The sequence below is a fragment of the Haliaeetus leucocephalus genome, unplaced genomic scaffold (genome assembly GCF_000737465.1).
Source record: "Haliaeetus leucocephalus isolate CR32 unplaced genomic scaffold, Haliaeetus_leucocephalus-4.0 Scaffold41, whole genome shotgun sequence".
NCBI classification, from domain to species: Eukaryota; Metazoa; Chordata; class Aves; order Accipitriformes; family Accipitridae; genus Haliaeetus; species Haliaeetus leucocephalus.
Genome location: NW_010972477.1, coordinates 2,917,785 through 2,945,784, shown reverse-complemented (window position 1 = coordinate 2,945,784; position 28,000 = coordinate 2,917,785). Strand labels below are relative to the sequence as shown.

Here is a 28,000-nt window from a genome sequence, read left to right as displayed (position 1 = left end):
CTCTCCAGTCAAACTCCAGATGCGTGCGTTTGAGTAGCCTCAACCTCCCTATGGACTCAACAAATGTATCACGAAATGGCATTGCTTACTGGGAATGCAGATCCTGAGTTCAGCTCCTACTCCTTCAATAACTTGGAAAACCTGTGTGAAGTGCAAACCGAGAAAGGATTCTTCTACAAAAAGGCCAAACTTCTGCACCCTGGGGAAGACTTGTGCTGCTTAGCCCGCCTGGATGACCGGACCAGGTTTGTGATCATCAACGTAGGTGGTATTAAATACAAAGTTCCATGGACCACCTTGGAGAACTGCCCCTTGACCAGGCTTGGGAAGCTAAAATCTTGCAACAATTACGATGAGATCATGAACATCTGCGATGATTATGATGTTAGCTGCAATGAATTTTTTTTTGACCGTAATCCTAGTGCCTTCAGGACGATCATGACTTTCCTGACAGCTGGGAAGCTGAGGCTTCTCAGGGAGATGTGCGCTCTTTCTTTTCAGGAGGAGCTTGTGTACTGGGGGATAGAAGAGGACCACCTGGAGTGGTGCTGTAAAAAGAGATTGCGGCAGAAAGAGGAGGAGGCAGCTGAGGCCAGGCTGTATGAAGGGGAGATGGTATTTAGTGAAACTACGCAATGTGCCTTCCAGGACAATAGCCGATTGAGTTTGTGCATGCGAAAGCTCAGGGATATGGTGGAGAACCCCCACTCAGGGATCCCAGGAAAGATCTTTGCTTGTATTTCAGTCTCTTTTGTTGCCATCACTGCAGTCAGCCTCTGCATCAGCACCATGCCAGATGTCAGAGAAGAAGAAGATCGGGTGAGTGCAGCTTTTCTCAGAGTACAGCATGTTTTGCATTGTTGCCTATTCAGGGAAGGTGATGGGCAAAGTCACTCCAGCAATCATGCAAGTATTGCATTCAGTTTTTATGATGTGGAGGGCTGGCGGGGTAGAGCACAGAAAGAATTATGTCACTTATTATTGAGGGAAGATTGGGCCAAAGTCTGCCTTGCCAGCATAGCTTTGCCAGTTCACACCAGCAGGCAGCTTTACCCAACAGATTTGTTTTCTGCCATCTCTAACCAGATGACAAACTAGCTATTGTGGGTATAAAAATCAGCCTTGCTTGAGGCTTAATGTTTTGAAGTTAGGTTATGAGCTAAGAGATCAGTTTTCCTTGAAGGTACTTTAACATACCACTTTGAATGAACTGTCAGTAACCCACTGTTAAAACCACATCGAAAATATTTTGATGCTATAGGTGAGGTAAAGGGCAGGGCAGCTGAGGCAGCAATTTAACAGCAGAAACAAAGCAAATGTCCCAATTTTCAGATATGCTTAGTATTCTCAAGTGGAAGCTGTGGATGCTCCATGCCCTTGAAAATCAAGTCTTGTGGATATTTTGTTTATTCTTTAGTTCAACAAATTTCCTAAGGGTTTAGTCCCTTATTTGTGCAAGTAGTTCGCTTTCCTAGGATTAGCTGTATGTAGGCCAGTGAGAGCTCATCTGAAGATCGATAGAGGAGGGCATCCACATTTTCATTAAATATGTGCTGAAATGCAATCTAAGGGGTTTGGGAGGTGGGGGCTTTTCGAAGAGTTCATGGCCTCTTTAGTTTTACTCATATCCGAGCTTGACACTAAACGTTTGGGCTTATTTCCCAGCCCCATGGTCATTAAAGGTGACTGTGAACTTCAGCTACAGTACTTCACCCCGTCGAGTTCTGCCTCTCAGCTGAAGGCTGAGCTGTCCTGAAAGCAGAACCCTTCTCGTGTGCCATCGCCCGAGCGCCGAATGGCTCATCGCTCACTGCCACTAGCAGAAAAGAGTGGTCGTTACCTGACAGGAGGCATTTACTGCTTTGTAGCATCAAAAGTAAAAAGCATTCTGATGGAAAATGGGTCCAGTGACTCCAGAGAGACCCCTGCATTTGACTGAGTACCTCGTGTGCAGTTAAACCCACCCTTCGCTTGCGAGGTATGCTCAGGCTACCTATCAGCTGAGTTGTTTCATGTGGAATCAGGCTCATTCAGTAGCAGGCAGGAAAAAAGACAGAACATTTGGTATGTTGTTTGATATTGGATTTATTATAAGGTCTTTGTTTTAAAGGCTTTTTATGATCTGTAATTTGAGGATAGTAGTACTGGGTACTAGTTAAAAACTATATTGTCCTAATAATTTTTTAAAATGATCATTTCCAAAACATGTGCCTTTTACTGTAATTAACTAACAGTGCTCCAGTGTGCTGGAATTTTAAGCACAAGCGATATTTTACTGTTGAAAACTGAGATGTATTTAGTGTTCAGGTGTTCCTGGATTTAAGTGAGAGCTGAACAGTTGCTCTCAGAATTACCAGAGTTTAGGCACCTTGTATTTTTACTAATCTGAACATAAATAGGGACTCATAATAATAGGCTAATAATACTGGTTGGGTGGAGCAGGGTAATAGTGAGGGTAGAGCAAGCATATGAGAGAAGCCTGGATTTCTTGGTAAACTGGGGCCATTAAAAGGAGCACATTTTCATAGCCAAATGCAAAATTGCACAATAAAGATGAATGCAGACTTGCTCTTGCAAAAGCAGAGCCTGATTCCCCAAATGAGACTAAATAGGATATAGGGTACAAGCAACTGAAAGTAATTGCAGTATTGCAGCCTAAAGTCAGGAGGGTTAATGTGATCCTTGAATATCTAAGCTGGCGAGTAGTGATTAGAAGCTGAAAGATGATTTTGTGCTTGTATGCGGCATCGGTGAGACTGACACTGGAATACTGCAGTCAGTTCTCACGTTCATATTTTTAAATGGTGTTTTGAAAAATTGGAGAGGGTGAAAAAACCTATAAATATTAGACACCTGGAGAAAAGGCCATACAATAAGCAACTTGAACATTTCAGTTTGTTTAGATTATTGAAAGGAAGGTGAGTGGATTAAGCAAATAAGTGGGTTTTATGGGGGTAGGAGAACTGTATCATCTAAGAGACCTTTAAATTAAGCAGGGAGAGGATGCATGGTTAAAAGCTGAATCCTGGTAAATTCATATGGGAAACTAGGTGCCAATATTTAATACCACAGTGATTAACTATCGGGGCAGACTAGGAAGAGAATTAGTGGATTTTTTATTTTTTGATGTATTCAGTTGAAAGCTCACTGCCCTTCTGGAAGGTAGCTTTCAGCTAAACACACTCTACTTCAGTCAAAAGTAAATTACTGATTTCAATTCAAGTTCCAAAGGTGAAATGCTTGCAATACAGAGGAGATCAGAATAAATGATTTGGTGTTTTTCTGTACCCTTCAATTCTAAAAGCACAGAGCTCCTGCAAATAGGCTTTGTTCTGCCCTTTACATAGGGAAGGTCTGTTGGCAGAGTGGAAATAGTTATTTTGTTTGAGACAAAGGTGGTTCTCTAGCACAGGGTACAGGTGAAGGATCACTTCTTACATAGCTTATTTCATCCCTGAAGTTCTTTGCCTGCTACTGAATCAGTGTAGGTCAACACTCATAATTGAGCTGTAATTAGTCATGGCAGGAGTCGTACACAGTGTCTGATTTTGGTCCTGCACAAATGGATGTAAATACCCATGTAGATCTTTTCAGCCTCGGTAAGGCTGGGCCAAGGAGTCAGGCACCTGCCCACATGGAATTGCTTGTAGGATCAGAGACCTAGGCTGCAAAAGCCTTGCCTGTCATTTGTACATGGCTTAGCAAGCCGATGCAGCTCATCAAATAACAGGTGTGGAGAGAAGAGAGCTCATGTGAATTCAAAGTCATGTTAATCATCCTGAGCTGTATCCCTAGGACTTAGTTTAAAATTCGTGCCCAGGGATAGCTCTTTGGTCTGGTGGTGCAGTCTCCTAACAAGCAGAAAATGTATGTGCATCCCTCCTGGCTAAGGAGCAAATAAACAGCGAATATTATTTCAAGGACGCACCGTACTCGGTGCGTACATTTTCCAAGCTCACTGGCTGGCACTACTGTTGTTACGGTTCCATGTCAGAGCTATCGTAGATACTCTGGCTAACAAGCAGTGGTCTGTGATGGGTTGACCCTGGCTGGACGCCAGGTGCCCACCAAAGCCGTTCTATCACTCCCCCATCCTCAGCTGGACAGGGGAGAGAAAAATATAATAAAAAGCTTGCGGGTCGAGATAAGGACAGGAGAGATCATTCGCTAATTACTGTCACGGGCAAAACAGACTCAGCTTGGGGAAAATTAGCTCAATTTATTACAAATCAGCCAGAGTAAGGTAATGAGAAATAAAACCAAATCTCAGAACACCTTCCCTCCACCCCTCACTTCTTCCTGGGCACAACTTCACTCCCGGATTTCTTCACCAAGCCCCCCCAGCAGCACAAGGGGGACAGGGATGGGGTTTATGGTCATCACACGTTATTTTCTGCTGCTAATCCTCCTCAGGGGGAGGGCTCATCACACTCTTCCGCTGCTCCAGCGTGGGGTCCCACCCACGGGAGACAGTCCTCCACAAACTTCCTCCAACGTGGGCCATTCCCACGGGCTGCAGTTCTTCACGAACTGCTCCAGCATGGGTCCTTTCCACGGTGTGCAGTCCTTCAGGAGCACACTGCTCCAGCGTGGGTCCCCCACGGGGTCACAAGTCCTGCCAGAAAACCTGCTCCGTGGGCTCCTCTCTCCACAGATCCGCAGGTACTGCCAGGAGCCTGCTCCAGCGCGGGCTTCCCACAGGGTCACAGCCTCCTTCGGGAACCCACCTGCTCCGGCGTGGGGTCCTCCCCGGGCTGCAGGTGGAGATCTGCTCCACCGTGGACCTCCCTGGGCTGCAGGGGGACAGCCTGCCTCACCGTGGTCTTCATTACCACGGGCTGCAGGGGAATGTCTGCTCCAGTGCCTGGAGCAGCTCCTCCCCCTCCTTCTTCACTGACCTTGGTGTCCACAGGGTTGTTTCTCTTACATGTTCTCACTCCTCTCTCCAGCGGCTGTTTCTCCGCGTCCCAACTTTTTTCCTTCTTAAAAATGTTATCACAGAGGCGTTACCACTATCACTGATTGGCTCGGCCTTGGCCAGCGGCGGGTCCGTCTTAGAGCCGGCTGGTATGGGCTCTCTCTCGAACACAGGGGAAGCTTCCAGCAGCTTCTTACAGAAGCCACCCCTGTAACCCCCCCAGCTACCAAAACCTTGCCACACAAAACCAATACATGGTCTTTTCCTTGAGCTGGTGTTTTCCAGAAAACAAAAGCTTTTTGTGCCACCTATCTGTCCTGTTATTGCTTCAGGGAAAGGGAGAGGAACCAACCATGAAAAAAACCATGCTGGAGAGCAATTTTTCGTACCCAGGTCCTTTAATGTCATCTGAATGGACCAGCTGTTACACCCAGTGATGTCCTGCAGAGGTGTAAGTGACGTCACACAGATGTAAGTGTGGGACCTTGAAAGTTAGAAGTAATCGCCAGGTGTGTGAGGACATTACTTTAGGTGCCTGCCTCTCTCTTTTAAAATACAGAAGATGAATCAATCATACAATTTTGGTAACTTTATTAACTGCTCCAGATGTTCTTGATGACAGTGGCAATCCCTAGTGGTTTAGCAAGAGTGGGAAGGATTGTGTTCCCGTGTACCATAGCTGTCTTGTTCTTTCTAATGGTCACCCTGATTCATCTTGAGCGTTGCTCTTTTTTGGAAGTATTATGGTGTATTTCAGATGCTGCACAATTATCAATCAAGCTAACAGAATCAGATCCTAAACTACTTCTTACTTACCAAACTAGGACATATATTTTATTTTGTCAATTTTTTTTCTCATTTAGCTTTTATTTACTGCTTAAATTAAATAAAACTCACCAATCCAGTAATGTGCATAATAGCTGCTTCTGGAAATTTCAGGAAAGGGACACTTCAGATGTATAAAGAAAACAAACCCGTGAAGAGAGTCAGGTTCTTCCATGTAAAGTAACAAAGCAATAATTGATTTTTAATTTCAGAATTTTCAGAATGGGAGATTTCTATGCAAGATGTAGATTTAATGGTGAAAAGTCCCCTCTTAAGGCAAAATACTGCTGAGACAAAAATCGTAGCAGGAGCCCTCAGGCACTGAGTTCTGCCAAGGCCATCACAAAAATGATCTCCAAGACATAAAAATAGCCAGAGGCATAGAGTATCCTTAAGGCATTTTAGGCATATGATGCCTTTAAGTGGGCTTCTCAACTCTCTAAACAAATGGCAGGGATCAAGTGACTCAAGAAAAGCAGCTAATACATCACAGGAGTCTTAAACCAGTTGGAGATGCATTACAGCAAAAGCTTTAACAACACAGTAAGAGCTGAACAGCCAAAAGGCTTTGAAAGATTCAACTGAAAGCCAGATGGTCATCATACGAGACTCCTCTTTTTTTTCTTGGTGAAAACAGAAATGTGAGCCATTTCTATCTGAAGAAAGCTTCTTTCTTTTGTTAGACAGTCTTCCTCATCACAGAAGAAAGGTGGTGAACTCAGAGATTAACATCAAGCATTTTGTCCTGATTCACAAAAGCATTTATAGGCCTGAGTCCCACTGAGCTCAATCATTTGTAGTACCACAGTGTAAAACAGGAGAAGAAGATCAGAGAGTACTTCCTTCTTCACCGTGCTTTCTAACGTACCGGGAAAAGCTAGTCTAATTAAAGATGCTGTGATAGGAAGTTACAGTTCAATAACCTTCAGCTGAAGAACATTACAACAAAGAGAGAGAGACTTATAAATAATGAAGTTAATAATAGCTCATAAAGAAGCCTGAAACTATTTAACCTTCTAAGCTTAATTTACACACTGTGCTTCAACTTTCATATTGGTGAGGATGGGGAATAGATAAATTGCGAATGTGCGTTTTAAACAATCTTGTGACTAAAGATTTCATTTCACAAAGGTACACACAAAATTTCAGACAAGGTTAAGAGGGGCTTGTATAATGATTCTCAACAGCTTTTCATAGACAAGCTGTTGATGCAGGGGCTGGATGAGCAGTGAGGTTGGTTGAAAACTGGCTGAATGGCCATGACACAAAGTGTAGGTGGAGGCCGGTAACTCGAGGTGTACCCCAGGGGTCCATGCTGGGTCCAGTCCTGTTCAACATCATCATTAGTGATCCGGAGGATGGAGCAGAGCACACCCTCAGCAAGTTTGCTGATGACACAAACTTTAGATGAGAGAGTGACAGACCAGAGAGCTGTGCTGCCATCACAAACGACCTCAACAGGCTAGAGAAATGGGCTGACAGCAGCCTCGGGAAGTTCAGCAAAGAGAAATGCAGTCCTGCACCTGGTAAGGAACAACCCCACACACCAGTGTATGCTGGGGGCCACCCAGCTGGAAAGGAGCTTGGCAGAAAAGGGGGTCCTGGTAGACACCAAGTTTACCATGAGCCAGCAACGTGCCCTTGCGGTAGAGAAGGCTACCAGTATCCTGTGCTGTGTTGGGTAAAGTATTGCCAGCAGGTCGAGGGATGTGATCCTTCACCTCTGCTCAGCACTGCTGAGGTCACACCTGGAGTCCTGCATCCAGTTCTGGGCTCCCCAATACAAGAGTGATATGGGCATACTGGAGAAGGTCCAACAGAGGGCCATGAAGGTGATGGACTGGAGCTTCTCACATATGAGGAGCTGGGACTGCTCAGCCTGGAGAAGACAAGGCTCAGGGGTGATATTATCAATGTCTATAAATACCTGCAGGGAGGGTGCAAAGAGGACGGAGCCAGGCTCTTTTCAGTGATGCCCAGTGACAGGACCAGAGGCCATGGGGCACAAACTGGAACACAGGAGGCTCCCTCTGAATATCAGGAAACACTTTTTCACTGTGAGGGTGGCCAAGCACTGGCACAGGTTACCCAGGGTGGTCGTGGTGTCTCCATCCTTGTGGATACTCAAAAGCTGTCTGGACATGGTCGTGGGCAACCAGGTGGCCCTGTTTGAGCGGGTGGAGGGGGCTGGACCAGATGACCTCCCATCCAACCTCAACCATTCTCTGATTCTGTGGTTATAACTATTGATTTGTTTAGGTTTGTAACCTAAATAGGTAGCTAAATAGGAGGAAATACAAGTATTCAGGGCCTCAGTGTGTCAGAAATGCCAGACATTTTGTTGAATGAATGATATCATCTTGTCTCAAAACTCTTGCAGTTTCAGGTACTTCTGGGTGGGGAAAACTGTAATTTTTACACTAAATCATTTACTTATTTCAGCAAAAAGTAATGTAAAGGAGTAAAACAGTTGTTATTGTTGGTGCTTTCTATCCTAAGATAGCACTCTGCTTGAGACTCTGGAATGAAGCTTTTCATTACTGGAGAGCTCATTTTTAGCACTTTCTCTCTTTTGTGACTGTTCAGCTGTTCTTCTGCATATGATACTGAGACCTTCTTGATTTTAACTTAGAGCCACATGTTTATGTGATGCATAGGTGGTCTGTTTTCATGAATGAAAGTCTTAAAATTGCAGCTTGTGTTTTCCCTTTCTTTGTGGAATAAACTTCTAGAAATTACAACGCAATCAACATAAAACATGTATTTAAAAAAATCTCCCTGTTGGTACTAGAGATAACTATTTATAGTATATAGGCACCGAGGGTGACTTTTTATAAAAAGAATCTTGGGGAATTGGACTAACTAATTTCCCTGGGGATCATCTGAGAATTCGTTATACCATTCCCTCAGCTCTGCTGTTAAATGCAAAAACCATGAGCTGTACCAGTATCACCGGTTATGGCCTCTGAAGTGATCTACTGATGTACTCATCCGCTAGGTTGCTGGTTTGCATTTTGTGTTTGCTCTGGGCAGTTCAGGCCACAGCTGGCTGGAGGCCAGGGAAGGACCAAATGACTCAGTAACAATTGTCACCTGTCTTTTCTACAACATTGTGCACAAGGAAGTTCCTGTAGACACGTGAGATTCATATTCACTTTCCCATTCGCGTGCCCTTGGTTAAGGGGTGTAGGACTTGCACCACTGCAGAGCGGTTATTTTCACTAAAAGTAAGGTGTTTCTTATTTTTTTCTTTCATAAGCTTAAAGTAGGTTTTCTGCTCAGATGGTACTTAAATCAAAATGGTAACACAGTCCAAATTACAAGCTTTGAGAGCACCCTTTGCCCACAGCTTTAGTCATCAGCAATAAGCAGAAGTTTGCTTTGTTATTTATGTGCTCGATCTGCCTCATGTAATTTCATTGCCTGTTCTGTGTAGTCCTGCACTTAGATTGTGAATGCTTTGGGACAGAAGTTGTTAAACATAACGTCTGTGACCATCATCGTAACAGAAATAAAAATTACATCTATACTGCTGTTCAGGTACATGGGCACATTCCTCATGCCTCGGACTGTGAGCTAGGTTTCTAAGCAAGGACATTTTTTTCTTTTCGTAAGTGAGACCAACCTAGTTCATGCAAGATGCAATTACTGGTATGATATCCTTAGAGTCCAAAACTGAGGAGTAACTGCAAAGTTCTGCAGTGCAAGTCTGAGTCATCATAGTGTGGTCTCCCAGCTCCTATCTGATGGTCAGAGAAATTTGCTGTGCATGTTGCCTTTCAGACAGCTCAGGTTTGACTGAAAGCAGTTGAAAGTGATGAGGTTTGAGAGATAAAAGTGACATTGCTTCTGTGGATCACACAGCTTTAAAATCAAGGAGTTGAGAACCTCTGCACTGCTCAATCTAAACCTTAAATGTTGAGTTGTGTGGGGGTTTTGGGTGGTGTGCATCTTTTATCTGACTTCCATGGAATTTGCAAATATAAGACTAATGGCAAAATGTTCTTTGCAAATACCAAGAAGTGATGATCATGTCGTTTGATCATTTTTTCTGGGAAGTGTGCTTGTCTGTGAACCATCTGAATGATACAGTCCTTAATGTAAAAGAAATAGATGTATTATATATACATGTCTTTCCTTTGCGGAGCTGAATCTAAATCTTTCTTTTACTGGTCATCCAAATCCAGCTGTTAGCATTAGAGCATATCTCGGTATCAGTTTATTTTACCGAGTTTGGGATTGTTGTATTCACACACTAGGGAAACACATTTGGTGCTGTGAATGCTCAGCATCGTGATTGCACAACACAGTGCCCACTGCATCCGCTCTGCCCGCCACTGCCCAGGACTCCAGCGGCCTGGAAACCCCCTGGTCAAATAGCACACCGCGTGCCAGCTTTGCTACCTCTTTTCGGAGATGGTCCTTGCTGTTTGCAAGGCTACCTGAAGCTGCTAATTAATAGAAAATGTTTGAAGGAGCAATTGGTTATTCTTGATATGGGTGGTGTGGACAGGGTGCTGGATAACAACTAGTGGTATTTAGTCATGAATACTTTTGGAGAGCTCTCGCCATTCCTTCTCCTTGGCTTGCTTGCTCCTCTTGGGGGGGTAAAAATTTACTTTCTGCATTCCTCCCTCTCCTGAAAAAAAAAAAAAATTCAGCTTTCCTGCTTGATTGAAGCTATTTAAACTTTAGCAGACATACCTACTTGTTCTGTCGTGGCAGCTCCTTCAAGAGGAAAAAAAGGAAACATGGTCCTGGGAAGAAAATCTTTCTCTGTTGTATCAGGAGGGTTAGGAGGAATGTTGTGTTTTCTTCCACTAGAGTTGCCTTTAGATTGGGGGGTGGGGACACGGCACTGTGGAACAGGTTTGCACAGAGTCCCACAGTGAGCCTGCAGACCCTCAGCTCAGAATTCCCCATCTCGGCGAAGTTACCGCCTGAGCTCTCACCAACTCTGGGTCTCACTGCAGCGTCTTTTCCCAAGTTGCTTTTCCTAAGTAAAGAGAGAAATCCTGATGGGACAAGGAGCTGCCCTGGAAGATTTTGAGGACAGTAGGTTACAATATAGACTTCGGGAACCAACTGAGACTCTGCAGTGTTTTAGGCTTAGAAGTAAAAAAACAGAGAGTATTTCTCTGCACTGTTAGCTTGGGGAGGACGCAAGAGTTGAGTAAGACAAAATTCCTGTTGACTTGTTAATACTTTATGCTGTGCTAATGAACTCTTTCAGACTACAGGATATCTTCTTATGAATAAATAGGAGGCTCAGGTCTTCTTTTAAATATTGTATAAATATGCCGCAATATAACATTAGCGATAAATAATGGAACAGCTAAGACTCTTCCATAAAAGCATTGGTAACTTTGTCATGTTGTTAACTGGTTTACATGTGGTGCAATGTGGCTCACCCCGCAAAATATGCTCCATATTTAATTTCTTTTAATATTTCTCTGGTTCCACCACCATAACTATCTATACCTACCAGTGGGTTTATTCTCCTAACTTCCAGGTAAATCATCCAGGGAGTCTCTGAAGCAATGTCACGATAAGAGTTGCTTGGCCTCCAGTCATGTTTGTAAAATTACTGTCACTACTCAGTATAGCCTGCTCTGTAATATCCTGAGGGTACAGCATCGCTTCTTTACTCCATAGATTGCTCCACTGCCTTTTGCAAGAGTGTTTGTGCTCCATGGGGCTATTGAGTACTGTCCTAGTGTTCTGAAAGAGAGAAATCTTTCATTTATTTGTAATAAAAGTATCATCTGGAAATTTCATCTCAGAGCTCCAGGATATGTTGCTATCAATACTGGAGGTTTGGAATGAAAGAAAGCAACCAGATTTACGTTTGGCTAGACCTCATATAGCTAGGCTGAGGTAATGAGCTGATTCATGTGTATAGCACTTAGAAAAATTGCATTAAATCATTTAACATTATAAATGCTTACATTTTCGTTGCTTAAAATGTGACGATTGAGATGAAATATATAAGTTTTTGAAATTGAGGGCTTTTTGCAGTGTGCATGGAGACATTTAGATTCAAGACAAATTAAGTTGGAAGAGTGGTATACAAATAAAAAAAAAAAAAGGTTAAAGCATTTTTTGCAGTAGGTTTTTAACAAAGACTTAAGAAAGGACCAGGAGAAAACTATAAGCTTGTTGGTTTTTCTAAAGGTCAGCATGATATTAGTTCCAAGTAGAACCATGAAAAAGATGGTACCAAGTATAATCGGCAACATTTTTGAGGACAACAGCATAATTAATTCTAGTCTGTGTAGAACACCACTCATTAGTCAAACTTAGTATAATTTTTATGAGGTTACAAAGTTTTCTGAAAAAAAAAAACCTTCTGATGTAGGTACTTCTGTAAGATATTTGAATTAGTGCCACACAACATCCTTCCTTAATAAAAATGGCATTTTTCAAAAACTTACCTACCTTATTAAACGTTCAAAAAGTTTCTCTTAGATTTTGAAGTAGCAGAAAACTAACATGAGAAATCATCATCCGGTGACAGTGTACGCAGAAAGGCATGCAAGTGTCTCTGGTGTTGGCCCAGAGCTACTTAGGTGTTTTGCTGGTGGTTTGGGAGAAAATACAAAACAATTGCAAATGAAGTTTACAGGTAGCACAGAAATGACACACTAGTTAGGGATTGGAAGTATCTGGCACAGTTAGCTGAAATGATTTAAACATGGGGAGGTAACTGCGTGTTCATCAGCAGAAAGTGCAACCTCTAAGTGTAGAGAGTGTGGAGAGCTCAGGACAAAAGACTCTTTGGGAAAGTGGGTACTCAGAAAGGATTTAGAGACCCTGGTGAACTACTGGCTGCACACAATTTCCCGTCTGACTAGTTAAGAGGCAAAGCATGAGGCTTGAGATACTGTGGCCAGACTGGTAACCATTAAGCAGGTAAGTGGAAGAAAAAAGTTAAAAGAATGATTTAAAATCTGAAAATTCTGCTTTATAGTGAGACAGTAGAAGAGTTTTTAGGGCAGTAAGCAGCAGAATAAGAGAATGTCTGTGGACAGCAGTGAACAATAACTGGAACCTGCAGCTAGACAAACTCATGCTCTAAATAAAGTGTATTACAGTGTGGGTAATTAACAATGGAAACCATTTATCTAAGGATGCTTGAGTACATCTCATAGAGTTTTTGAATACATTCTGTCAGTCCTTCTAAACATTATGTCTCGGCTCTGTTGAAACCATGTGTGTGATCCATGAGCCACTTGGTGAGACCCTCTGCTCCGCAGAGGATTAGCTCCAGAGCCCCTTCTGGCCCTACGGCTCAGTGAGCGATGGCCATCCCGTCCCCGGCTCGCTCCTGCAGGAGCACTGTCTGTCCCCCCCATGCAGGAGGTGCCAGCGAGGATGCTGTACGTCTGGGGCTTCCTTGGCCCTCATGTCTATTTAGACCTGAAGTCATCAGTAAGATGAAATGAGCAGTGGCAGTTCATAATTGCGATTAAAGGCGAGGGCAGCCAGAAAACCTCAGAAGCCTGGAAGCTTTCTGAAGAGGACTGACGTGGCATGAGTCTGGCCCTGTGACGGCAGCATCCTGACCAAGGTATCTTGTCCAGCGCTGACTGCGTTCGCGGGGGGTGATACAGGGGCTGCGACATGTTACCGGTGGGGCTTAGTCCCAGTATTAGCTCCTGTTCAGACTTGAGCTTGTGGGTCACTCACGAGCAGGATGCCATTCACTGGCAGGGCCCTCGTACCCTTACCTTACCATGCAAGCACACACACGCTCCTTTTCCCTCTGCTCCAGCTCGTTTTCTGAGCCTGGATACAATGAGGAAATAGAGAGAGTAGTGTGAAGGTCCCAGCCATCCAATACATCCTGAGCCCTGTTGGAAACTTGGTACATGCTGTACTGGGTAGAGACGACGGCAGAAAAGAAATCACAGCACCCTCCTGAAAGGTTCAAACACTGAGTGTCTGTGGGCAGAAGCTGTGGATATATTCTCCTGTTTTGTATGCGGTAGAAATATTGCCTAATTTAAGGTAAGTCATGCAGTTCATATTTTCTGCACTACTGTCACAGAAAACACTGTTACTGTTGCCTTGAGCAGAAAGAATATGAGAGAGTGCGGGGTTTTGCAGTGGTCAGATCCACCTTGCAAAAATTCAGCCACTTTTTGCAAATGCAGGAGCACAGCTTACAGCATTTCAGTGCAAGGGCAATGCGGTAGCAGACTGCCAGCTGCGACTGAGCCACTACCAGCAGGAGAGCAAATCTGCCCACAGGCAACATAGGCAAATCCTTCTACTTGCTTTCAGATAATAGGATAAAGGGAAAGAGAGGGAGGAAAAAACAGGTTTGTAAAAAAATGAAAGAGGACAAGAGTAAGCTGGACTCTGCCCTCCTTTTCTCCAAGAGAAAAAACAGACACCCCCAACTTCTATGGTAGGGTATGGGGTTGCAGGAACCAGTAAAACTAATGTGGGTCAGTAAAATAGAACCAGCAATGAGTGGGAGGCAGGAGGAGGAGAACAGCTTCTAAAACAGGGATTGAAAGAAGGGGGAAACTGGGGGAAATAAGAGGGAAAATATGCTTTTAAATGCTGTTAGGAGTCAGTTGTTCTTTTTAATACAATTAGTAAGAGAGAGAGAGAAAACAAGGCTGAGATTCTTTTTTAGTGTGACACAAGCTTGAGGAGAAGAAGAAAAGAGGGCATTGGGTTTAGGAAGACCACAGTTCTAGACAGACTGCATCTATCTGTGAGCACAGCCAGGTACCACCACAGCATCATCTTTTCCCAGGGGTTGTGTAGGCGTGAAAGCATTGGGAATGCCACTGCTTTGTAACACAGCCCTGTCTCTCTTGGGCTGGTCCTTTCAGAGGGAAGTGTTGGGTCTAGGTGTTGTCATTCCCTGGGAAAACTGTTTGAACTGCACATAAGTGCCCTTGGCGAGGACTCAGCCCCGCTCTGCTTCTGCAGTGTTTTGATTTATGCTGCCACTTACGGGAGATATCCCCCATCTTTATTTTTGCAGTCCTGCCATGTTTATGAGAAGCAGGTGTGCTGTAAGTGCCAAGTGCCATTGCTCAAGTTTTTTCAAGCAAGAACCGAGTCTGTCTTATTTTCAGAGCACTAGGATAGAAAATACAAGCTAGGATTATTCGCCAGAAATCAGGAGATTTGCTAATTCGCAAGGTAACTGGGCTTCTTCACGTAAAAGCTCAGGATCAAGCATTTGCTTAGGTTTGCAGAGAATGGATTTTTACAAAAAGCATTGTAGTTTCCAAGCCTGGGGGGATATGATGCCTCTGTCAGAGCTAGAAAGGAGAATGGGCTGAGGAGGAAGATTTCTAGTTCATGTGAAATCAGGGGGAGAGGGGGACACTTGTCAGCAAGGAGGCTTCTGGTGCCTCACTATTCTCTTGGGGTTTTTTTACTTTCAGTTTCAACAAAAAAACAGGGCCAAAACCCAGAAAAACATTCTGGAAATCTGGAAATAGAAAATTCCAAGGTAATTTTTACTGAGAAACACTAAGAACATCAGTGTTTCTAAAGTGAAGCTGTTCTTTGACACCATTGCTTGGTGAAATCATAATTCTTTTTCCTGCATTCCTGCCTCTGTCCGTGGCAGTGACTCTGATAAATAACTCCTCCGCACTGAGCAGCCCCCTGAGGTCAGGCTGTGTCACCCGTGGGTGTTTCCCACAGAGGGGGGGTCTGCAGCATGGCAAAGGTGCCAGGCAGCAAGCCATATGGGCAGTGGCCTGTGAAATCCTGCCCCGAATGCCATGGGAGTTGATGAGTTTCAAATATAATACTTTGTTCTCATGGACCCATGTCTTCCTCTGTAGCTGTTCATCTTCAGACAATTTCCAAATGGCACTGCGAGGTGGTAAAATTGCCAAAGCGGGCGCCAAATACAAAACCAGTGTTTTGACTCAGAATATTTGTTCAAACAAATGGCAGCAAACCTGTTCTTGTACATATAGGTTGTAATTCTCTAAATATTATTAATAGCCTACTTACTTACATCTTACACACATGCACAGACGAAAGCCATGGACAAGCCAGGTAGGGATGTCGGACCCCCCCCCCCAAGGCCCAGCTCCAGCAGCATCGAGCACATCGTTTCCTTTGCTAATTGGACATTATGGACAGGTAGGACTTGGAGAGGACCTCTGAGGGGAGTGCAGTCTCCTGCTGTTGTGGAGACACATCACCATTTCCAGAAACTGAGAAGCTTCATCTTAAAAGGTTTCTGGCCTTCCCTGTTCTTGCAGGGGGGCTCTTTTGGAACCTCATGTGTCTTCTAGAGTACAGATTCTGGAAGCTGGTGTAGCTGGTTTTTCTCCTGCCAACACTGTCCTTTCAATTAGTGGCGGGCTCTCTTTGCAAATAGCTAGTGCAAACTGAGCGTCTTGGGTCCCTCTCCTTCCCACTCCTACCTCGCCTGCTGATGGCCATTACGCAGGTGATGGTGTTGCCCTTCCCAGCCACTCCTGAACGAAGTCAGCTGGTGCAGCATAACCAACCAGTGAGTTACCCTGTTTGACTTTGCACTGAAGAGGATTAAGGAATGACCCTATGTCCCGTTCCATGGGCTGAGCTGTGGATTGTAAACAGACAGGTAGCAGATGGAGATAGCAGTACTTTCGGGGCGTCCAGGTAGACCTGAATGAGAGCATTTGACCACACCATTAAACAGTGCTTCACTTCATCCCCTTGGTATATTTATAGACAGCAAACATGGCTCTGCTCTGCCTTCACTTGATGGCGGTAAACAAGTCAAATGCGTTTAATTGTCTGTTTTTAAGATGATAGGTTTTCCATTCCACTAGCCATGCAAGTAACCTTGGGTTGCTCTTCCAACTCATTCCAGTTTGAATCATCCTTGTTGAACATGGGTGGTTCTCGAACAAATGGAATCCTTCACTTATATATTGGGACCTATCAGTGAGCTCCAAATGCAAGTGTTGGTTGTTTAGCATGTGTGTATTTGGTAAGCAAGAAGGAACTGGCATCAAGGCTTGTTTCAAGGGTGAAAACCACAGGTTGTGAGAAGCTGTGTGTACTCATTGCAGTGAAGCAGATTACGAACATGAGAAAACCAAAGAAGTACAAAGCGAAGGGAATACTAGCTGATGAGGAGGTCACTAGGCAGTGAGAATGGAGCAGAGTCTTAAGAAGTATCCTCAAATAAAATGTTATCCTGGGTACATCGCTCCTCCTTAAGTTACAGTATAGCCCCTCTCTCCTGGTGTGTTGTATGATCGGATGGGGAGATAGTAGCAGCTGGCTGCTGGAGCACATGCTGTTCCCTCAAGCTAATCCTAGCCATAGTCACAGAGTCTGAGGAGTTTTAAGATGTTAGAGGTCTTTACCCCTTCCAGCCTCTCTGGGAGAGGTACTGTGCTGTTCCTGATAGGCGTCTGAAAAATCAGGCAAGTTGATGGTGTTCTGTTTCACAGGTATTTAAGGTCTGGTTTCTTCTTTATATGTTTGCTTCTTGCAGATTTTAGTTCTCGGTTGCTTTCCATAAAGTAGAGTCAGATAACATTCATTTCCCTCTAACAAATACTGTTGCTTTTGGAGAAGTGTGTGCTAAAAGTGGATGCAGGTGTGAGAAAAGCTGGTTGAGAAGAAGATACTAATGAGAGGGCATTTTGTGCGTCTGTAGTACTTCTTACCTGCTTTCCATTCTTCCCAGCAACTCTACTGGGGCAAAAAGAAGCAGGACAGTGGACTGAGGAACATAATCTCCATGTGGCAGGGACAGTAAGTGAAGGAGGCAGGGAGATGGAGGGCAGCCTTAGGATCACAACAACAGTCTTGCCTGGTAGGTAGGTGATCGAATCCCCTGCGTCTGTGTCTTTCTCCACAATTCAGATGTATATGCCAAATCCATGCAGTCAAGAGTCCAGCTGTTAAGACATCTACGGCATTTGCAGGGAAAAAGGTGACAGTTAAACAGGTCTCAAGGCTCAATATTTATGGCTTAGAAACCCAAGTCCTACCTACAGTATCCAATTTTGGTCATGCAGTTTGGGGCTGAGATGGCCCAAAGCAGCAGGCTGCTGGTGGATTGGGCAGAGAAACTCTAGGAAACACAGCTGGTTCCCTCTGCAGCCTCGTGGATCACGAGTGCCATCTGTGCCTCCCACCTATTTAGTCTGCAAGGGTGGTCATAAGCTGCCACAGTGCACGGGTAAACTCATGCACGTGGTCTTCTCTTCCCTCCCATTGACTCCCAGACCCTCTTCTGAGCTTTCCATGAACGTAATAACCATTTGGCTTTGTAGTTGCATGGCAGAAGAGCAATTTGAGACAGAAATGCAAGGCACCTGCGGGTAGCTGTATCTCAGTAACCTCTTGGCTATATGACTGCAGCTGAATGGCACGGCATGTAATTTTACAAGCTGATTAGACTCTGGCCATGGATTTTAGCACACCCCGAAGTTACCTTCTAAGCAGTTGCCATAGTCTGTTGGCATCTCCCTTGTTTCTGTCGGTGTTCCGTGTTTATTTGGAGCTTCACTGGCAGAATAAAAATGACAGGCTGTGAGGTTTTCAAAAGTGGTGATTTGGAGCTGTGCTGTCTCGGGATCAAAGGAAATCCAGAGAGATAAGTCTAACGTAGATATGGCTCCTGCCCACCTCCTTTCCCTGTCTCTTCAACAAAGAGAAGTTGTAGAGGAACAATTGTACAAGAGCTGTCTTGTGTCTGTAACATAACTGCAAACCATTAATGACAACCTTCCCCACTGAAGGCAAGACTCTGGTTACCTTTTCTAGCAGCTGGGCTGAAGATGAAGCATGAACTGAGCTCTAGTTACAGATCAAAGGGTGTACAGCCAGAAGCAGAGGGCTCTTTCATGGCCCCTTGGCGACTTTAAAAAGAGAAACCGTTACTTTGAATTCACAGCCAGCCAGCTTTGAGGACAGAGTGTGCAGTAGCTGAATCATCTTTGCTCAGGAGCGCAAGAAATACTCGGAGCAGGCTGGCTGCGAGTTCACCCTGACCCTGGCTTTAATGGCAGATGTATGGAATTGCAGTCACCAAGTCTGTAGGTGGTCAGTGGTGAGGGGAGCGTGCCTGCGCCCGAGGGCAGGCTGTGTTGCAGCCCCTCCAGCAGCCGGTCGCATCGCAAGAGTCACGCACTCATCCTTACTGTGAAAATTAGCTGGATGCTTTCACCAGAAAATCACTTTTCATCAGAAGATTGCTTTTCATCAGAAAGCGCCAGTGTGAGCAAAATCTTTGGGTTCTGTTGGGGAGGCACGTTTCTGGGAACATTGCTGTTTTGCAGGAATTTTGGGGGGGGAAGGCTTCTTCATTTCACAGCGATAGTTGGGACGAGAGAAGGCGGTGACCCAGCACCCAGTGCTCCGGGGGGTCCCGCGGGCTGGGACAGAGCCAGGCGCAGGCTTCCACCCTGCTGGCTTAGGAGCAGGAGCTGGGTCTCTCCCAAGCCGGGCAAGTGGTCCAAGTGTTGGGCTGCTGAATAATTGGAAGTGTGGTGGGGTGTCTGTCCTCTGAATCTCCCTGCAGACGTTCATTGAAACAGGCAGCTCAGCCTCATGCCCCAGTCGGAGGGGAACAGCCCGAGCCGCTGGGCTGGGGGCTGTCTCGCTCGCCGAAGCCCCGCGTCCAGGCGGCGGGCAGGCCGGGTACAGCAGCCTCAGGGACTTTGTCTGCAGGTTACGTCAGAATTTCAATTTTCACATTGTTGTTGTTAGAAAAGAGTTTGATCCGATGGGCACAGAGAAACACTTAAAATCCATGACTCAAAAGGCTCAAGTGACAAGGGGCAAGTGGAAGAGAACAAAAATATCATTTTAGAGATGTCATGATTTAAAGCTTATGTAAGCATTTTTGCACGCAATGCCTCTCATGTTTTTTGTTTTTTTTTCTTAACGTACACGTTTGTCAGGGAGTGAAATCTTCACTATAGGGGGGAAGTGGGCAGCACTGAAACTTCTTCCTTGAAAGTACTGTGGAGCTGCTGACCATAAAAAAATGTGTGTGCAAAGCAACACAAGAACTGGGGCAGTTAGAGGTGATGTGGCTTTTGACATCTTCTAATGCCGGAGGGGGGAGATGGCGTCAAAGCCTGCAAGAGTCTAGAGGAGAGTCAGAATTTCTTCTCAGGAGACCAGAGGACAAAGGCAGGGTCAAGAAGTCGCACAACACACAGTGGAGAATTTTTCTGAGGCGCAGTGCAGGGAAGTACCAGTGAAAGGGACCCTGCAAGCCAAACCAAAACAGTTCTGAAAGATGCCTGCAATTTTTAGACAGACCGTACAGAGCAATGAGTACAGCTGGATTTGAACTCGAGTGACACCAGCTTTTCTTTTTGTAATTTTCCTTTTGCCAAAGGAACCTTTGGCAAAGAAAATGTTTCTCCGGAAGAAAGATACTGCGGTTGGCTTTTTGACAGCAAATTTCTATAAATCCTAGTGAAGGAGATTCACTTTAATTTGACTGCATAGAATTACTCATTGAGACCTTCCTTCTTTTATTTTCTTGTGCCCTGAGCTGACATTAGTATATGGCCCCAAAATCCTGTGCAACTGCAGATATTTCCCCATACTCCAGTAATCTCTGCACAGGAAAAAAAAAAAATCTACTTGTTGTTTGAAAGAAACACATGTACACACCTAAATAAACATATACATCTTGTAAAGAACAACATATATTTTTATTATACCACTGCTTTTTGCAATCAAAAGCCAAAGAGATTGTTTATTTAATGGCATGGTTATATGCACATTAAAAAAAAAAGAATGTTAGTCTTTTCATACTAGAAAAGTGCAATGGGGGTGTCCTTTGTGACTGCCATTCATGCTATTTTTTGTTTAGACCTCTAAAAGACAAAAAGAAATCAAATTCTTATGAAACCTAAAAAAAGCTTTCCTGTGGCCCAGTTTCATAAAGCTAGATAGGAAAATGTGATCATAAGAATGTATCCATTAGATTACAAGCTGAAGAAATCTGCTTAGTTATTATGAGAGCTAGCTATTTTGCTTACAAAAAGTAAAAAGCAGTATGTAGGTGTTAATGTACATGTTTATGGCCATGAGTTGGTATAGCTTGATCTTTTTTGAGAACAGACAGATTTCATACAGACCTATTTTGGGCAGGATGCTATCCTATTCTGTTAGGACTTGTTTTTCTCTTATGCTGATGGCTGATTAATTCTTGATTGCTTTTTTCCATCTCTGTGTGTGTCTTTCTGCGCATTTTTGTTTTATTTTCTTGAATGGAAAAAAACCTCAAAGCCCTAAGCAGAATTACAGCATCCGTTTGGACTCGAATACATAGTTGAAAGTTTTAGAAAGAGAAAAATTGCTTTTTTTTTTTTTTTTAACAATGCTGTAATCAAGGGGAAAAAACTGCAAGGAAAAGCAGCTGCAGCTGAAAGAAGCAAAGCACAAAGAGCATGAAACACGTTTTTGCTGTTACTGTTTTTGATTTCATGTGAGGATAATTATAGGTCATACCTAGATGATATTGAAACATGGTCCAGGGGACAGGAAGACATTTAATTAGTGGAAAAAAAGGGCCTCTGGCAGGTTAATTGACACACAGGTCTGTTTTCTAAAAGCGTGTTCAGACCCTCTTATTCTCAGGACTGCCTTCGGACAGAGCCTGGCTTGTTCAGGTTGCAATAGGTTAATAACGATACTGGGAAAGACTAGCACTTTGCTGAAGATAATTGTGCATTAGCTAAAAGAGGAGATTGTTTCATCCCATTAAAATGAACGCTGTGTAGCAGAGCATTATCGCCCCACTCTACTGAAAGTAAACATTGCGGCATTCACAATGTCAGCTCTCTGCTGTGGCTAGTGGGAAGAGCGGAGAAAAGCCAGAGCCCAGCATCAGCTCTGGATGGAGTACGTGTCAGCTCTTCGTTACAGTGATGGGCGAAGATGCCAGCTTGGTTCTGCCGTGTTGGATGGCCCGAGCTTCAGCTATCGCCAAGCCTCTCGTGCTCAGCTGAGCGAAGGTTGCCAGGCTGCTCCCGCACTTGCGTTTCTGATGTAGTTCTGCAGGAAGATTGGAGACATAAATAGCAAAGCTGTAGGTTTGTGAACCTACACAGGATAAACATGTCAGAGTGTGGGAGGGCAGATGGAGTCTTCCGAAAGTCATCTCCACTGGTAGTCCGTTAAGAGGAGCAATTTTCACTCCTGTTTGCTCCCACACCAAAACTCATCCACAGAAGGACTTTGGAGAGTTCCCTTTCCTTATCCACCAAATAGAGAGCGCTGGGGGAATTAGGTGCCAAATTAGCTATTAAACGCCTTAATGTCTTTGTAGGTCTATTCCAAGGCTAAATTCTCTATAGGCTTCACTGACTCTCCTTAAACATTTAGTGACACGAAAATTATATATATGCACATCAGAATCCAGAACGCTTCCTGCCAGATAGGTCTCTTAAGGCGAGCTACATCTTAGTTTCCATATGCGGTGGCCGAAGTAGTGATGTACCTTTCAGAGAAAGCAAATTTGCATATTGGGGTTTTTTCCTTCTTGCCATTGCTGCTGCTTTGCTGAAGCCATAGCTGTTCTTGTATGGGTTGTCTTCCTAATGTCTCAGCCTGATCCTTTTGTGCATGTGCAAGGATAGTATCGGGAGCTGCTGATCACCTGCAACCATTGCCCGTAGGTGTGAGATCAAGCATATCCTGGTGAGAGGTTCCCAGGCAGCAGGGCTCTGGGACAGTATCAGTCTGATGGCTGGTTTCTTGGTAATAAGGTGAGAAGTTACAGTGGCACAGGCAGAGTCCTTCCGCTGACCTTGTGAGCTTTGGCTCTGGCCCACAGAGCCAGATATGTGCGGTGGTGTGAAAGCATCTTGGTGCTGTATCTGATGGGAGAGCCTGAGAGCTTAATTATGCTGTGATAGGAGCAAAGCCCCTAAAACCAAAATGTTTTGTCCTATGTGTTATGATTGTGACAAAAATACTTGTTTATGACCAAATTAGTTTGGTGAGGCAGATATAAATTCAGCTCCTTCTTGTCTTCACACCTATCAAAATTAGGAAGTTAAAGACAGGCTATCTGAACTACTACACTAGTAAAACAAGATTATCCTTCCTCCCTGCAATATGCTTAAAATCTTGACAGCAATTTCAATGGGACAAGTAAGTTTTCTCTCCCTATCAGCATGACCCGCTGGGAGACAGTGGGAGGTACATCACATGTCAATTGAAAAGTGGAATACAAAAAAAAAAAAAAATCTATAAATACAAGCCACTACAGCCTTTCATCATGTTTAATAGAAGGACCGTAAACACCGTCTCTCAGGATTCCTTGTCACAATTTTTTTCCTATTATTTAGTCATTTAGTCATTGTCTCGATCTCTTAAGCGTGAAATGGAGAGGGTGCCTCAGCATTTTGGTTATCATATTGAGGTAACACAAGGCTTTATACTCACTCAGTGTGATGACACTGCTCTTGCTGCCAGCAGCACAGCAGCCCTTGAAACATGTATCCCATGTATCCAGTCGCTCCCCGACATTTTGGGGAACGCTGTGGTTAGCAAAGAGAGCAAAAGTCTCATCTCTCCTTTGCCATTTTCTTTCACAACAGGGAAAAACCTGTGCATAAACACAGAGAGGGATGAAGTTAGGAAGTGGTGCTGTGCAGTAAAAATTTCCTTGGCTCTGCCTAGCAAAAGACACCTGTGGTGAGCATGTGGGCAGAACTGTTTATAGAAGTGCCAGGTTCTCAGCTTCTCCAGTGGTGAAATGGGGACCAGCTTGACACAGCCTCGCCACTCAAGTGATATTTTATTGCTATTATTTAGCATAGGCAAGCAAAACGAGGTTTTACATTGGTACCTAATACGAGTGGCATGCAGTGGGAGTCACACACCCCGCTGGCATGGATGGACTCCTACATGCTTACAAGCGTTTTCATGAACTGTTCAAAATCAAACTGGCTCACCGAATAAATATACACTTCCCTTAAATAAATATACACTTGCCTTCCGCTCAAAGCCCCCAGAGGATTAACACTTTTATATGAGCATTTACAGAGGAAACAGCACTAGCCCTATAATTGTCCACATCAAAATCTGTTTATTTAGAGAAGCTCATTAGTATTCAGCTGGTGTTACTACCCGTGATGTAGCAGAGAATTGCCATAGTATTTGTGCTGTAGAATTAAGAATCAAAGAGCAGTCATCACCAGCATTATTGTTTATTGCTGTTCCAATGCGCCAAGGCTGGTTTGTTTACAGGCATCATAACTGAAGAACCAGAGTTCTCTGTATATTTTCCACTAAGTGAGCCTGCAGGGAAGACCTCCTCTTCCAGTGCCCTAGAAGGCTTGGGGAGGGCATCGTGGTCATTAGTTGTTACAGGTGAGGCAATTAAAAATGCTTATCTCTCCGGGCCCTACCTCTACTCTTGTGGTACTTTTTCTTTTAGAAATACCTACGTTTAACAGTACTTTATATAAGCTTTTGACTATAGGGCTAGTGTGTTAATAAATGTTCACTACAATATAAAAAATGATCTACATTCTCTGAATAATAGATTAAAGATGACTCCAAGCACATAACATAAAATGCTGTAGGTGTTTATGAGCCATTTATAAGCAATTTATTATTGATCAGAAAGGGAGGGATCACTCATTTATTAAAATCCGTGAATCCTGTACTAATCCTTTCTAAAGGGTGTTAAAGGCTTGGTTAGAAATGAGGTGTGAGCCACTGGCCTTTCAGCAGCGGGCTCCCTGGCTGACAGCTGATACCATCGCACCAAATTCTTGGCAGGCTCGGGATGCTCCTGAGTGTCGTTGACCTGTCCTGCAGCCAAACACGTAGCTAGTAGCTCTGGCTTCAGTTATCCGTTCCAGCTGCTCTTAGCAGCGATGATTTTACTTCGGTACCACGCAATTCGTATCGATTTCACATGGTGCTTTCCTTTAAGAACTGCCACTCTTTGTTTCTTCGGTTCGCTCTCCGGCTAAATCTTTTTCTTCCCCCTTCTCTGTGTTCCCTGCTCCTCTTCTCCCCAGGGTGAATGCTCGCGGAAGTGCTACGACATCTTTGTGCTGGAGACGGTGTGCGTGGCGTGGTTTTCATTCGAGTTCCTGCTGCGATCCATCCAGGCAGAGAATAAGTGTGCTTTCCTGAAAACTCCCCTCAACATCATCGACATCCTGGCCATCTTGCCTTTCTATATCTCTCTCACGGTGGATATGGTCTCCACAAAAAACAGCAGCAAGCCCAGCGGGGGAGCCGGGAACAAGTACCTGGAACGAGTGGGCCTGGTGCTGCGCTTCTTACGGGCTCTGCGCATCCTGTACGTGATGAGGTTGGCACGGCACTCGCTGGGGCTGCAGACGCTGGGGCTCACCGTCCGCCGCTGCACCAGGGAGTTCGGGCTCCTCCTGCTCTTCCTTTGCGTCGCCATGGCCCTCTTCTCGCCCCTGGTGTACCTGGCTGAGAGCGAACTGGGAGCCAAGCAAGAATTCACAAGCGTCCCCACCAGTTACTGGTGGGCTGTGATCTCCATGACAACTGTTGGCTACGGGGACATGGTGCCTCGTAGCATCCCCGGACAGGTGGTAGCCTTGAGCAGTATCTTGAGCGGGATTTTGCTGATGGCTTTCCCGGTCACGTCCATCTTTCATACCTTTTCCCGTTCCTACAGTGAGCTGAAGGAGCAGCAGCAACGAGCAGCAAGCAGGCAGGTACGCCAGGGAGAAGAGAGCACCAAACCCCCAGATGGTGACGGCACACGGGGGCTCGGGGTCACATTCCCACCAGATGCTGCTGGGCAGGAGGGTCAGCCCGCGGCAGACCGGGAAGCTGAGAGAAGTTGTTAACTCAAAACAGCTGAAGACCTACATGGGCAGCACAAGAAGCAGTGGACCAGGGGGGATCCGTTCTGCAAGAAGAACCTCCTGAACTGCGTTAACTGAGGGGCAGACACACACGAGGTTGTCTCTAAAGACCAACTTCTGATCTTAAGGACCCTCTGAAAAGTGCGCCTAGAAACTCTACCAAGTACCGCTCTGCTCCATCGCTTTTCGTAAGGCTTTTCTTTTCTATTGAGCAGGTAATTTTGGCAACCTCTAAGGAGAAGCCGTTGAACGTAGCCAGCCAGGAGAACGTAACATGAAGCACAGCCTGTGCCAGGGTGCCATTCGGCGGAGCAGCCGGTGTGCCGCCTCCTCCCCACTGGGTGACACTCCACGCGTGAGGGGCTGAACGAGGGGGCTCCCCGCGCTGCGATGCCCCACGCACAGCGGGGGGGGTTCGGCAGCTCTGCCAAGGAACGCAAACCTCGGACAAGCCGAGGTGTGAGGGCAAGAGAAGGGCAGGAATATCCCTTCAGCTTTCGCAGGGGCTTGGTTTTGTCTGCTCTACAGATCGGGCAGCGCAGCCTGGGCTGCCAGATGCCGGCTCTGACTTGTGCTCTAGCGTGGTATGCATTATTTAGTAAATATGCGTATTTACCACCCTAAGCTTTGTAGCTTAGCCCCTTGACAGAAATATACATAGACAATCTTCCCAACTATGGTACTGAATGTTAACTTGTTTTTTTCCCTTTGCTAACAGTTGAATATAACAAATGTCTTTACAAATCATGCCATTTCTCCACTTTCTGTTAACTATTTCCATCTCTCACGTATCAAAAAATGTGTTTAATGGATGACTAAACCTGAACTACACACAGCCCGAGAAGGGGAGGGTGATGTTAAACCAGCAGCGACTCCCAGCTCTGCATACTCTTCCTCAGCGGTGGTGGCTTCACTGACTGCAGTCGTGCAAACAGGAATAGTCCAAACCTGGACAAGTCTATGAGGCACTTTCACTGGGCTCTGGCCCAAGCTGCAGCATAGCAGCTGTGCTCTACATTACCAGTAGTCTTTTTTTTCTTTTTTTTTTTCCTAGTAGGAAAAAGACAATCCTGTCATCTAAATATGAGAATTATTGTTCTGGCTCTTCTTCCCAATTCTCAAAAGATTTAAGTCAATTTAAAGGGAAAATGAACCATATGGTGGTATCTGCATGTTTGTTTACTGATGCCGCCCCGTGAGCTCTCCAGCCCCCTCCCCGGAGGAGCTGCGTAGCTGGTCCAAGTCAGTGCGCTGTGTGAGTCTTCCAGCGCTCGTACAGGTGGGATACCATCGGGAATGGAGGGAAATGGAGCACAACTGCCTCTTGTACCAATGCCCCCCGTTTGTATTAAAGCAGTGTCACCCTCCATATTCTCCTCCTGCGAGGAAGGGAACAAAAGCTGATGTATTGAAGATGGGATTTGTTTGGTTTGGGTGGTATTTTTTGCCTCAGCATATGTTGTACCACTGATAATCGCAAACTCCTGTATTAAGCCATTCCTTATAGGAATGGAGCAAGGGAAAATAAAAGGTTACACTTTATTTTAATAAAAATTAGGAGCTTTGTTGCTGAATGCTCGTCTCTGATGATTCGGGTGCAGGGAAGGAGGTGGTATTTCACCGTGCTGATGTGAAGCCACACGTGTCGGTGCTCCAGCCAGAGTCCCGTGCTGCTGGCCCTCTGTGGCCTGTAGCAGCTCCGATACTGCTCCTTTGCAGCCACAGCCAGCCCCGAGCAGCGCAGCGGGGTCACTGGGCCGGGTTGCACAGCTCGCAGCAGCAGGCGTGTTACGCGCACGGCTCGCTGGCGAGAGCTGCAAGAGATGGAGGCAGCAAAACCGAGCCCCCACCCCGCAGGCTGCCTCCGGCTCTGCAGACCCACCTGTATTGAACTACAAGCAAACCGAATGCAGCCATATACGCCCACTGCCTCCGGGAGCGCGTCTGCTCCTTGTGCCGGGCGAGGAGAGCCAAGGGCTGGTGGACGGTGCTGGGGCTGACTCAGACTCCTGGCAGAGCAATACCAGCGCTGGGTTGCTGTGAGTCATGAGAGATTTTATTTTTATTATTTTTTTCAATCCCGATGCAGGCGTTTCTTGCATTAAGGCTTATTAAGGTTTGGCATCAGGGATGCAGCTTTGCAGCCGGCTAAACGCAAACCAGCAAAGCGAGCAGCGTGTGCGGGCAAAGCGTGACATGGTGCTGAGGGGCAACAGTACATTTTATGGTGGCATTCGGGTGCTCAGTCTTCAGGTGGGACCCAACATTCACCAGGTGAACCCACAAGCTCACCTTTCGTGGTACTTTTTGGTTCATGCACACCAGGTGCTGTTCAGCGCTACACCTCTGAGGTGAATGCAGTTATCACGGCTCATGTACACGGAGGGTGCAGAATACATGCCCTCAAGGTGCTGAGGCCCACGAA

General features: G+C 45.2%; 1 protein-coding gene across 1 annotated transcript; it reads left to right on the top strand.

Moving 5' to 3' along the window:
• On the top strand, positions 1-25,671 carry KCNG2 (potassium voltage-gated channel, subfamily G, member 2). Its single transcript, XM_010577014.1, has 2 exons — positions 1-819; positions 24,745-25,671. The coding sequence occupies exons 1-2, from the start codon at positions 64-66 to the stop codon at positions 25,555-25,557; spliced, it is 1,569 nt and encodes a 522-aa protein (XP_010575316.1). The 5' UTR covers positions 1-63; the 3' UTR covers positions 25,558-25,671.
• Positions 25,672-28,000: the final 2,329 nt, after the last annotated feature.

Coding starts and splice junctions, on each gene's coding strand:
- KCNG2 (XM_010577014.1), top strand. CDS start 64: ATGTATCACGAAATGGCATTGCTTACTGGGAATGCAGATCCTGAGTTC. Junction 820..24,744: donor TCAGAGAAGAAGAAGATCGG/GTGAGTGCAGCT, acceptor TCTTCTCCCCAG/GGTGAATGCTCGCGGAAGTG.